Source organism: Gobius niger (genome assembly GCF_951799975.1).
Source record: "Gobius niger genome assembly, chromosome: 10".
In the NCBI taxonomy this organism is placed as follows: domain Eukaryota; kingdom Metazoa; phylum Chordata; class Actinopteri; order Gobiiformes; family Gobiidae; genus Gobius; species Gobius niger.
In genome coordinates this window covers 24608120-24621064 of record NC_136861.1, presented here as the reverse complement: position 1 = coordinate 24621064, position 12945 = coordinate 24608120, and the positions used below count along the sequence as shown (strand labels likewise).

The 12945-nt window shown below is 43.0% G+C and overlaps 1 protein-coding gene across 1 annotated transcript; it reads right to left on the bottom strand.

Moving 5' to 3' along the window:
- Window positions 1–2429: 2429 nt before the first annotated feature.
- ldlra (low density lipoprotein receptor a) lies at window positions 2430–11438 on the bottom strand. The gene is made up of 18 exons (XM_079563838.1): window positions 11184–11438; window positions 8600–8725; window positions 8259–8381; window positions 7779–8153; window positions 7450–7572; window positions 7238–7360; window positions 6994–7113; window positions 6724–6849; window positions 6459–6630; window positions 5811–6038; window positions 5583–5701; window positions 5368–5507; window positions 4768–4909; window positions 4441–4584; window positions 3992–4309; window positions 3591–3668; window positions 2703–2869; window positions 2430–2618 (listed from the first exon to the last, which is right to left on the bottom strand). The coding sequence occupies exons 1-18, from the start codon at window positions 11239–11241 to the stop codon at window positions 2562–2564; spliced, it is 2739 nt and encodes a 912-aa protein (XP_079419964.1). The 5' UTR covers window positions 11242–11438; the 3' UTR covers window positions 2430–2561.
- Between the last annotated feature and the right edge of the window lie 1507 nt (window positions 11439–12945).

The following is a 12945-nucleotide window of genomic DNA, read 5'->3' as shown; positions in this document are numbered from 1 at the left end:
ATAAAAAGGATAATAGTAAGAAACCTATATATGGGATAACTCTAGAAGTAAAAAAGTACTGTATGATAAAATTACACTTAAAAGTACAGTTATTTAGAGAAGTTACTCAAGTACATGTACTTGAGTAAAAGTAGCCGAGTACTAATGGCCTCTGCACACAGTGACGGTGAGTTTCCAAGCAAGTATGTAATTATGAAACGCTTCAGTGCAGAGTGTGCCTCCAAAAACCCACTCTTCATTGAGCAATCCGCCTGTGTCTCTGTATTTGATTAAACCAAATTTGTCCTGATGACTCTAGTGTCCCATCAGGACAAGTCTGACCACCTCTTCTCCGGTTAATCATTGGCGAGAGAATTCTTTGAAAAACGGAAACTGGTTGTCACAAAAACAGACATGTGATGTCATACAATTTCAATAACAACAGTCATTACTGCCTTTATTTAAGTATAGAGTTTGTCTTTCAGCTCATTTGCCTGATCCTGGCACATGGCAGTGCACTGGCAACAGCTGGGCTGTAGGGTCACTGTAGTCTTTAAACACTATAAGAGAACTGCCTGTGGTCAACGTTAAGGCTCTTCATACAGAGGCAAGAATGACCCGTGAATGGTTCTTCTTAGAGCCCAGCAAGTGGAGATAATACAATAGATATAGAATAGATTTATGTATATATTAATTGATTGATTTTTTTCTGGGAGAACATCACATGTTTGGATTTCAGACACTGCTAGTGATGAATACAAGGAAATATATAGACTGAGAAGGCGGATGGCCCTGCTGACTGGAGTTGAAGTGAGGAGCACATAATAGCCATTGTAGGATGTGGGACAGGGGGAGGATTTGGTCCATAGTTTCTAAAGGAGTATTAAAACTTCAGAGTGAACCTCCTCACTGGTTTAGGAATTGAACCATTGACTGCCTTACAATATCACCACGACAACAGTTAGTGTATTGCATTTGAAAAGTAGTCAAAAACACTGGACAGAGCAATAGTGTAGCTGCTTGTTTTTGTTTTGAGAAGCTCTTCATTCATAGCGCTTTCCCCTTTGCCACGTGTTACAAAACAGGGGGTCTGCTGTGTCCCCCACTGTGTTGCAATGGCCTGTTCTTTGGAACCCCTAAAAGTTCGAGGAAATTTTCACAGCGGTGTTGTGTTTCGGCGCAGGGGCCGGTCCTTCTAGGAAAGTGGAAGAGGAGGGAGGGGGGGTCTCTCCTGTTCACGTTTACTTCCAGACCACATACCACAGCTGCTCGTTCCAAGATATACAACTGTGCTGGGTCCTAGGGCTCCGGCCATCTTCCACGACCCACATACTGCAGCGCTTTGGAAAATAAACAAAGAGACTCAGGCCGAATTCATGGTCTCCATCTGTGAGGCACTTTCCACTTGAAGGTTTGAATACAAAGACCATAGAGGTAGTAGACATTTGTAATTTAGTTAGCCCTTACTATAAGTTATGGTCTGTATGTATGTGGTAAGTATGTTTTTTTTAGACATATATTGAGTGACACCAGGAGTTCTATAATAAATAGACTTTATTTATTTACAACATAACTAAAACACCACAAGCAACAAATATTTACAGGTATCCACATCATATGTACACACATTTCATGGACTGAACCTATGTACAGCTTCACATAGCACTATAGGCTTCCCTTTTCAAAACATCCCTAATTGTACGACCTCACTTTGTATGTAACTGTTTCACTTCCACTGTACATCAAATGAACATTTTACACCTGATCATCAACAGAACGAGGCACACATCAGGCCAGCAGTTTGAGCCACTGTTAACATATGGCTTTTCTTACGGGGGAATGCACAGATCAGGTAGGTCCGGCCTCCACGAGTATGCAAATAATGTGCATGTGAACGGCACAGACGGCCATTACTCACACGTGGGACCATCAAAGCTCTCCTGTCTGAGCGGAATGTTATCGTCCTCCTGAGACGGACGGGGCACACGGGGAAAGGCCCGCTACAACACGAGTCCTGAGAAAGTGCAGGAGGGTGTGAGGGAAGAGTGCGGTGAGGCGAGGCACTAACAGTATGGCTCAAGCAGTGGCTTTGGTCCCTTTAAGTGAGAATACACGAGGCAAAGGCTGGTTTCAAATCACTGACATACAGTATTCTACTCTAGTGTTGAGGTCACAGTGGTGGAAGTCACTTTGTGCTGGTGTTGATTACAGCGGACATTCATTTGTGGTGATAAGAAATACCAAAAAAGAGAGTTAAGGTGTCTAGGGTTCTACATTTCCAAACATTTTAGTCCCAAGATCAATATTAACCATACGATTAAGTAGACACAGGTTTCACCCACCCCCAACCCACAAAATTTAAAAATGATTAAAAAAAATCTACCTAGGCCTTATTTAAGTGCTTTACTCTTTAAGTGCTCTGTATTTACCCTCAAGGGGCTCATATGTGAAAGTATCCTAAAAGAGGGAGTTGTAAAGATTGTCGTTCCTACACCTGCTATCATAACCCTGGCTGTCCACAGAGGGGCATGTCTTTGTGCTGCGTGAGGTAAAAGGCCCCAGGTAACTTCGCGTTGAGGTCTTCAGTTTTCAGTAAAGGCTGGATTATCTGCTTCTTCATTCAAGTCTACAATCTGTCTCTGGAAAAAAACAAAAAACAAAGGAATACAATTTAGAAAGGGTTCGCTGTTGAGTTGTTAAATTGATTTGATGCCAGTTCTTACTTTTGGATAAATGTAACCGCCGTCCAAACTGTTGCTCCTCCATATGCGCACCTGGTCCTCTGTGGTTTTCTGGTACACTGGGTTGTCAAAGTGAATGGTGTTGGTGTTCTTGAGTCGGTAGTTTCTCCACAACAGGAATCCACCAACGATTACCATACACACGATCACTACAAAAGACAGTCACGTTAGGAGGCATGAAGGGGATAAAGTGACGATAATAAAGGCAATCGTATGGTTAATAGATGAACCAAAATAATATAGTGATTAGGTTTTAAAAGTTGGGTAGCAGTTTTAAAGTAGTGCTAAATAAATAAAAGTTAACTATATTGCCACGACCTGTGAAATATTTAGGTTTAATACCTACTGCTTTTTTACCATAGGATCTGGCAACCCAAAGCATAAGGATTCTCCATTTTCTGACAAGATTATTGGCAGTGGATGGGCTTAAAGGCACTGAAGCTTTATATAAAATTACATTTGTTTTGCCCTTGAGTATATAGAGGCTTTAGTATTCAGCATTATTATTCAGCATTAGAACTACCTGAAAGTTGTACACGTGATTATACTAATTTGTAAACAAAGGTAAAGGGTCTTAAAAAAACGAACTAAAAATACACAGCTTTTACATAATCTAAAATGTGTTTTTAATGGTGAATAAATCAACACTACTGGGGTCATGCTTATGAAAGAAAAGAAAAAAACTCCAACTCCAAACATAGATTAAAATAGGACTCAGAAAGTAGTCTTCAAAATGTGAAGTGTTTAGTTCTCCACATGCGAGTAAACAGAAGATAGTTGTTCAGTAAATGATAACTAATTTCAAGTATGTGTATCAGTTATGTGTATCATGTATGTGTACTGCCAGTGGGACGTGGCAGTGCCTCTTACCTAGAGGTAGGGTGATGTACAGCGCGATGGGGGTACTTGAGGCCGTGCTGGGTATAGCTCCAACAAAATGTCTGGAGTCTGAAGGTAAACAAAACATGGAAGTTAATGTGTTACCAAACAACTATACATATTCTGAATGAGAGCAATGCACCCGGGGGCTCTGGGGTCTATTCAGCAAATACAAGTGAACTGAGATAGCACCCGTTGGCTTAAATGGAAATGGAGTTACAGAAAAATGACGTCTATTTATTTATGATGATCCATACACGCACATGACAAAGTAGAGCAAGTGATTATATTTGTGTTTTAATATTTGTGTCGTACAGAACTTTCCCATGGCTGTTCATTTGTTTCTGAACTGAATAGATCATAAGTTGAGTTAGTCAAACTAAAAGACATACCTGAGGTAGCGGCTGGGGCCTGAGAGGTAGTCTGGGCTTTGGGAGGCACGGGGGTGGATGTCTCAGCTTTAGGTGGGGGGGTGCTCGGAGCCGGGGTGGTCCTAACAGGTGGTTTAGTGGTGCGTGGAGCAGGACGGGTGACAGGCTTGGTGGGAGGCACGGTGGGAGGCATGGTGGGAGGCTTTGTCACTGGTTTATGCACAACTACTGGAGCCTGGGTGGTGGTGCGGACCAGGGGCTTGGCTGTGGTCGTGGATGGGACAGGAGGTTGCTCAGGCTCGGGAGGGAAGGTGCCAGGACGGACAGGTGTGGGTACAGCTGGAGTAGAGCAGACACTGAGCATTAGCTACTCTGAGAAATATTTCAAGATTTTAAGGATGTTTGATGTAAAAGTCGATTTAGCGAATTACAGGAATGTGAATAAAGATTACAAGTAATGTTTTTCATACCAGGCACACATCTCCTCATGTCCCTGGATAGCATCATGTTGTCGGGACACACACAGGTGTAGCGCGGCGGGTGTCTTCCCACCTGTGGGGCTGCTAGACACATGAACTCACAGCCACCATTGGACACTTGGCACCAGTCCCTGCCTGCAGAAGTACAACAAACAATATTCGATAAAAGTCCATGTTATACTACATTATGAAAACAATGATTACATATGAGCTTTTGCAGGACATTTCAGAAAATTATAACATACAATATTGCAATAAATATGAAAAGAATATTGCTTCATCCGTAAATAAAAATATGACTTGTACAGAATATAATACCTGCAGGCTGCTTGAGGTTATGGAAAAGAATAATGTCCTCGGGTGATGAGAGGTGTTCAGCCACAGGCCTGATGTCCTCTCCGGTCAGTCTGTTTGCACTGAGGATGGCATTGTTACTCACGTCTGTCCAGAAAACTTTCTCCTACAAACACAAGACAAATAAAACTTGTTATACAATTGTAAAGTGACTCAAAGTAACTGATCAGTTGCTATTTATCCAATTTATTGAACAGAAACAGAGAAAAAAGTAGGAAAGGCTTCTACCACATGAAAATCTAGATCAAGCTTTTGCAAATTCCCCCTGAATGGCCAACATTGGAGCTCTGTTAGAGGTGAAGAACTATAAATAGTGCAATATTAGTTGCTGTGTAAAGTAGAATTTGGATCACAGCATTTTTAGCATTATGTTAAGATTTAGCAAACAGCCCTACATTCAGTAGACTAGTGGTGGTTTCATATTTTATTCACATAAGAAATATTAGTGCTTGTTGTCATCACTGATTATCCAGAAGTGTGGTCAATTGCACTTTCACATAGAAGGACTTCTCATCATCATGTGCACATGTGTTGCCATCAGTCTTTATCAGGTGGCGTATCTACCTCAAACACAGTGAGTCCGAGCGGGTGAGCCAGCTGCTGCTCGTCAATAATGAGGGTGCGCCGCCCACTGCCCTGCACATCGATACTGGACAGAGTGTGGAGCTTGGAGTCCACCCAGTAGAGCCGCTGGTTCAACAGGTCTGTGGGGGTACAGTGGGTGGTCAGGCAAAACTGATAACCATAGAGAACACAGGAAACTGGAGGCCAGTGTTTACCCAGAGTGATGCCATTGGGCCACTCGATGTTGTCCGTGACCAGCGCAGCGCGGTCCACTCCATTCAGTCCGCCCTTCTCAATCTTGGCAGGGTAACCCCAATCTGTCCAGTACAGGAAGCTGGGACAAAACATACAAACTATTATTTTGTTTGCTGATCTCATGTGGGAGCGCATCTGAAGTTGTGTTTCAGGTTTTAAAGTATGTGAAATGTGCCTATTTGACTTACTTGCTGTGGGGGTCGACCACTATGGACCGGGGCTTCGAAAGTCCTTGGTGGAAAAGAGTTTTGCGGCGTGACCCGTCAGCGGTTACCACGGAAATGGTGCTGCGGATGCTGTCAGTCCAGTACAAGTTCTTGTGGATCCAGTCAAAGGCTATTCCTTCTGGAGCCTCAATGTCGTTACTGATGAGTATGTTGTGACTGGAGGCGTCTTCAGCCGAATCCATCTGAGCTCTAGTGAGACACCACAGGGTAAACATTGTGCAGTGACAAAAGGGTCTTTTGTTTTATCTATCTATTATTTATTGTTTCATAGAGTCAAAGTAGTTAGATTCTGCAGATCCATTGCTCTCAATCATCCGTATCCCATACATAGGAAAGTACAACCTCTGTATTAGTCTGAATGTAGATTGTTTTAAAGTATAAATAATTAAAGCTACATTGCGGAATATTCCATATTATATGTTGCTAGGTCACAATATTAACTATAAATGACTGTACAAACGCTAAACAATCAACAGCAATAACAAGCATGCTGCTTATGATCAGATAAATAATGCTCTTTTTGCAGTGGGTTATTAAAACTAATCATTTGGACCTGACATAACATATAAATAGAGCATTATTAACACTTCCACTGTGGTTGTGAATTACCTGTAGATCTTCTTTTGAGAGATGTCAGACCAATAGAGGTCTTTGGTGGCTATGTTCATGTCCAGAGCCACAACATTTTTCAGGCGGGGGATGACTCTGGTGTACTCGCTCTTGTCTAGGGTCATCTTCCTCACTTCATGCCGATTGGTGAAGAAAAGATAAGCTATCGTACCTATGAATTCAAAGGAAAACAATGTATTGAATGAATTTGGTTCGTACTGTACTCCATGTACTCTATGACTAAGAATTCAGCACCGGCATTTACCAATGGCTTTGCAGGCTTTGGTGGCGGGGTCCACTTGATATCCCTCCTCACACTGGCATTTGTAACTACCAATCTGATTGACGCAGATCTGACTGCAGGTGTCCGGGTTGGCACACTCGTCAATATCTGATTGAACAGAGCAAAATCATTACGTAAACAAAACAGGGCTAAGTCATGGGTACAAAGTGAATCCCTGTATCAACTCAAGATCAATAAGATCAAGGTTTGGAGCTATTACGTGTGCACAATTGTTTGATTGGACTCATTTACCTTCACATCTTTTTTTATCAACCAGGTGAAACCCGGAAGGACAAAGGCATTCATATCCAATCTTAAGGTCCTTGCATATGTGTGAGCAGCCGCCATTGTAGAAGAGACACTCGTTGGTGCCTGCAGTGAAGAGAAGAGAATGTTTTTTTTTATACTTTTAAGACACACAGAACAAAATAAGTTGAATAAAAGTTGTTGTCTATAGATATTAGCATTGGGTGAGAGAGATAGGGCCTGTACTTACCACATTCCCTGAGCGGCTCATCAGACCAGTCCCTACAGTCCCTCTTCCGGTCACAGACTTTGTCCATGTGGATGCACTCCCCACTGCGACATCTGAACCTGTCCGGGCCGTCGCACTGTGTAACTAAAGATGACAGACAAAAGATCAGGACGGGGCACAGGCAAAGGGCAGATCATGATTCAGGGTCCTTGAAAGAGAGAGAGAGATCGTACCATTGACACAGCCCAGTTCATCGCTCATGTCCCTGCAGTCGTACTGATGGTCGCACTGGCGGCTCCCATGGATGCAAGTCCCATCTCCACATTCAAACTCGTCAGGGCGGCAGGTGGTACGGGCTGCAGACAGAAAGATTGAAATCTGATACAATTATGATAACAATATGAGCAACACCAGAGCGACATGGAGCATCCAACGCCTGAGCGAAGTGTTTTCAGTTCTATGCAAATAATTATTGTCCGTTAGAAAAGGCGTGTACAGGTATGTAATTTCAGCCTGCAACATAATAAAATAGAAAAGAAACTTAAACTCATTGTTTACTTACCACAGTTTGCTTCATCTGATCGGTCCAGGCAGTCCACCCCTCCATCACACCTCCAGCTCCCGTGAATGCACTCCCCGCTGCCGCACCTGAACTCCAGGGCGGAGCAGCGCTTTGCCCCCACCGTGGTCTGGGACCCGCAGTTGGATGGCCACTCGTCGGACCCGTCGCTACAGTCCACATCCCCATCACAGGCCCAGAGCCGCGGGACACAGCTCGAGCTGTTACACCTGAAGGAGGCGGAGCTACAGGTGATGGGGGGACAGGACACCTCGTCGCTGCCGTCCTCACAGTCCGCCTCATCGTCACACACAAATGAGGTAGAGACGCACTGGCCCGTCCCACATCGGAACTCTGAGTCGGTGCACTGCTTAGGAGCTGAAGGGAAATGGACAAACGTGTCAAATTAAGAGAGTTGACAGACGGTATATCCTGCTCTGTGCTGGCATTTTGTATAGCTCCAGTTTATTGACACTAACATACCACAGCTCTCTTCATCGGCTCCGTTCTCACAGTCGGGATTTCCGTCGCACTGCCAGCTCTTTGGGATACACTGGTTCAGTCTGTCTGCGCAGGAGAACTCCGTCGGTCTGCAAGATTTTGACGCTGCAAGCAACATACGCAAAACTTATGATCACTATACAACTTCACAAAACTCAAGCAACATTCAAGGGTTGTGTTTAAAAACAATGATTACAAAAAAATACTAAAAATACAATCCATTCATGAGAATTTAACAGATAAATAACTTTTTACACTAAAAACAAGCCCATTTCGGAGTCTTCTTTGCTCATTTTGGTCAATATTAGCTGGGTGTAACTTACAGCAGGTTCCAGGGAGCTCATCTGTGCCATCTCCGCAGTCGTCTGTACCGTCACACACCCATCTGGCCGTGATGCACTTGCCATTGCCACACTGGAACTGTTTGGGCCCACAGGTTACGAATGCATCTGTCAATAAACACATGAAGCAAACATAAACCTCTATTCATACCACAAAAAATGTCCATTGGGGATGCTTACAGTATAAATGAGTCATAACCTATAAATGATCCAAGAAAAGGCTTAACCAGTCCCTCATTTCAAGTGGCTCAACCTGTCAGTAGCCATGGGTGAACACGATGTAGCTCGATGTAGTTAAATCAAAGTACACCTACGTTGTTTAAATCTAAGTTATCAGCGACATCAAGCAAAATGTAGAATAGGTTTTCCTACAGCATGTTTATCTGTGATGTGGGTTTACACAGAAAGGTCATGTTGACACTTGTTGAATCAGGGCAGAAATAGTTAAGTCAAGCACACCTCTGGGCTGCACCTATAGAGCGCCTCTTGGTTATCTCCGTATCTCCATACACATCACCACTGTTCAAACATATATTTATGTTTATGATAACAGACTACCCATCCCCCAAAGTAACCTCCATAACACAACTAACTGACTGTGCTTAAGAGGGCATGCTCCCAGGAGACATCAGCCTGGTGAGAACACCTGTTTGTGAAAGGAGCAAGACAATGCGCAGCAATAAGGATATAAGAAAGTTAATTGTCGAACAAATGCTAATTTGCAGACAATTATGATAAACAATTATGCATTGACTTTACTTTGTTATTTCCATATGTTGTATAAAACATACAAAGCTTGAAATCGAATCGTAATCCTATTAAAAAGCAGGAAGAGGTGAACATCTGTTGCTATTGGTCACACCTCCACTCTTCTGCACATATGATCCATGTGTAAAGATTCAGACTGTAGGTGGAGTGCTCTGCTGCATCGCTCCGGGGTTAAACTGACCCTACTTTTGCTTTATGGCTTCACGTGTCAGTTGGGTAGACATAAATCTTATCATAAGGTTATCATTAGTGGGAGTTGTGCCTGTAGAAAAAGACAAGCATTCAAATTCATACAGAGTAGAACCATAAATGCAAATGGTTTATTGCAAGCGTTTATGGTCGAATAGCTTCCATTTCAATAGACGTAATACATGTTGTTGTTTTTTTATATTACTTTAGAACTTCTATTTTTACCATCCCCTGCCTCTGTAAACAGTAAATGGTGAATGACAGGGCAGGTTTCCCAAAAGCAGCTGTTTTCCCGGGAATGTGGCCCGGTCACCTGGACATGGTTCACGTGGCGTGTTTACTGAATGGGCTTAAAGTTCAGCCTTGGCCAACCCCCCGATGTTAATGTTATTGACTCTATTTTATAATGTCTGGGCACATTTCACTGGATAAACAATAAGAAAAACAATAGTTAGACAACACAGAATAAAACCATGTGTCTTCTTCAACAAAGAGCTGCAAATTGTGCCTGTTCCAAGCCACAATAAATGGAACGAGCTCAATCAGACTAAATAGACTCACTATGGAATATTTTGTAGTCGGGGCAGTTCCAAATCATAGGCAACACTTTGACTTTCAGATAACATGAGACAAACGTCATCATAGGTGGTGCCATGTTTGACCATGATTTTGCAGACAATACACTGCATTTTTCAGTGTCATGGCTGATGAAAGGTGGCTTGGTTAGAGCAAGTTCAGACTAGTTTCACCAACAAACGCAAGCTCCCTCACATGTTTCTAGTAAAGAGGCCCTCCTTCCTTACTACAGCTCAAGGGACATCAGGTAGGCTGAATGGAGCAGACTGGGCCCAGGATCCGAACTGCTACTGTATCGCGCCTACTGGGGAACCACAGAGAAAGCCTTCCAGGAAATCTATTAGATATTGCGTCAGATTAAGATTCAGTGAAGTTGACCCTGACGCAATAGCCTAAATCACGCCGTTTTCCTTGCGTATGTGCCAAGTGCGTTTGGGAGGTGCCATTGACTGGTGCGCATCCTTGCATCATTCCTCATGAATAGGAGCAGCACGTAAAAATCGGCTTTTCTCTCGCGCGGCTGGAAACTGTATTCAGGCGCTCCTTGAAGCCCATTGGCTAAGAGCTGAGCGCCACAGAGTCCAAATATGCCGCTCCATTCATTCATTATCTTGTATAAAAAATGCATCAAATGTACCCCCAAGTAATGTGCGCACCAATGCCATTACAGTTGTCAGTTTTGCTATGTAAGTTGAGCTCGCGTCAAAGACAGACCATATATGGAATATTTGTATCATCGAAAGCAGAAAAGGTAGCGGAGGAACCGAGATTGACCTACATTTCGAGGAATATCCGCGCCCTCCCCCCACCACTGTATCCGGTGCTGTCACGGGAGTGGGCAATTTAAACTACACTACGCAGTAATTGGCTCTAATGGGATCTAGTTTGAACGTGAGAAAGTTTACATATGGCAAAAGCGCCACATTGAAGCTTATCGTGTGCATTGTTTACTTAACTTGGATAATGAAAAAAAAAGTTCAACAAAAACTCAACAATAACAATAACAAAAACATGTAATAAATGATTTACTTACTCGCTCGGTCAAAGGAGTAGACGAAGAGAACAACGTATGCGTAAAACAGCCCTCCCATGTCTCCAAACGCAAGATTTGTTGAACTTTACGCGTCTTTCTAATGTTTGTGAGTGTGACAGTGTCTGTGCTACAACCTGTCACCAAAATGCATTGACATAAATGACTCAACAAATTAAGGTTTGGGAATGAAATTTCTATAGGCTATTGGGTCCCGTTGGGTCCAAGAGGGTCCAGCGGACGCTCAGACTTGGGATGCTCTGCACACTGTTCTGTTTGGCAACAACATCAGACCCATTTCAATGTGGTCCATAGTGGGCGGGACCTGTGGAGACCCCTGAGCAAAGGGGCGGGGCATGTAGTGGTGTGATTTCTGAGACACACATCCCCAAAAATCCGCGGGCGGGGTCACGTGCCGTGGATTCTACTACGAGCGGGTTAACCCTTTACGCACGCCGCCTACTGTTTTGGGCTGCGTGTATAGGCAGACTGCTGCTGCCTGTATTTGTGTACATTAGCCCCTCGGCGGGGCTCTGCACAGGCCCAGTCAGGAATTTGACCTGACCACTACAGCTCTGGGGCCCCGCCGTGTGTCATGGAAGAATAAGAAGTATCATATATTATACATTTCTCGTGTCAACAGATGAAGGGAGGAAGCTCAGGCGAAGGAAATCTGCACGTGTGAGCACTGCGCAGAAACATATATGACCTATTTGTAAAGAAAAACAATGTTAGTGCATTGTAAAGGTAAATGAACGACTGCAGTCTATACATAAAGGCGACGAACCAAACAACAAGAAATGAAACTGTAAAACACTGATATTCTGATATTGATATAGCCTACACTTCTAGGTACCATGCAGTTGAAAACCAAAACAATGAATGACCGCTATTTTCTAAAGTGATAATATGTTTCTCTTGCGCTAATTGGTCTAATTGAAGTTGCAGTATTAGATAAGTGACAAATCACATAAATGAATCTGTTAATACTTTCATGGAATTCTTAACACTGAAAGAGTAGTGAAGATTAGAGAACATTCTGCAACCTTGGCCTTGATCTTGACTAGTTTCCATCAAACTAAAATCTTTATTGCATCAAAAAGTGCTTGGTCATGACTAGAGTGTGTTTATGTCCTTTTTTTTTTATTTCCAGAAAGCGACTCAGGATGGTTGCTGCCCACCTTGACCACTAGGTCTAAAAACCAATCTGTTTAAATCAACAAACTGTGCTGAAGTCCACACTGTGTCCCCAATGGAGAGAACCCAACTGTATAGGTGTGCATTGCCCATTCAAATTCATTGTATCTCGATATAAAACAAGGTACAATACGTGTGAAGCTATAAAGTCATTTCAACTGAATGTGTTATGGACAATAACTCCCTAGATGGATAGTGGCCAGCAGGCATAAAAAATAGTTGAGGTTCAAAGTCCATGGCCCTCATAGGTCCATGTAGTTTACAGCAGCGGAGGATCAGATAAAATGTGGTCTACAGAGATAAAACTTTGAAACAGCCTTGAACCAGCGCGAAGAAGACAACAGAATTCATGACGCAAATTGGATTTTCAACAAAACAAAATTATACACAAACAGAAGAGTGTGTTGGGTCAAGGGCAAATGACAATTTTCCCCACGTGACAAAGTATACTTTAGGACCTTAGGATGCATTCTCTATGGTTTAAGCATTAAAACTGCAAATACAACTGAACTTGGACTGCCTTAAGCTGCAGATGAGGAGAGGAGCTTCAGTTTCACTGTATGTGAAC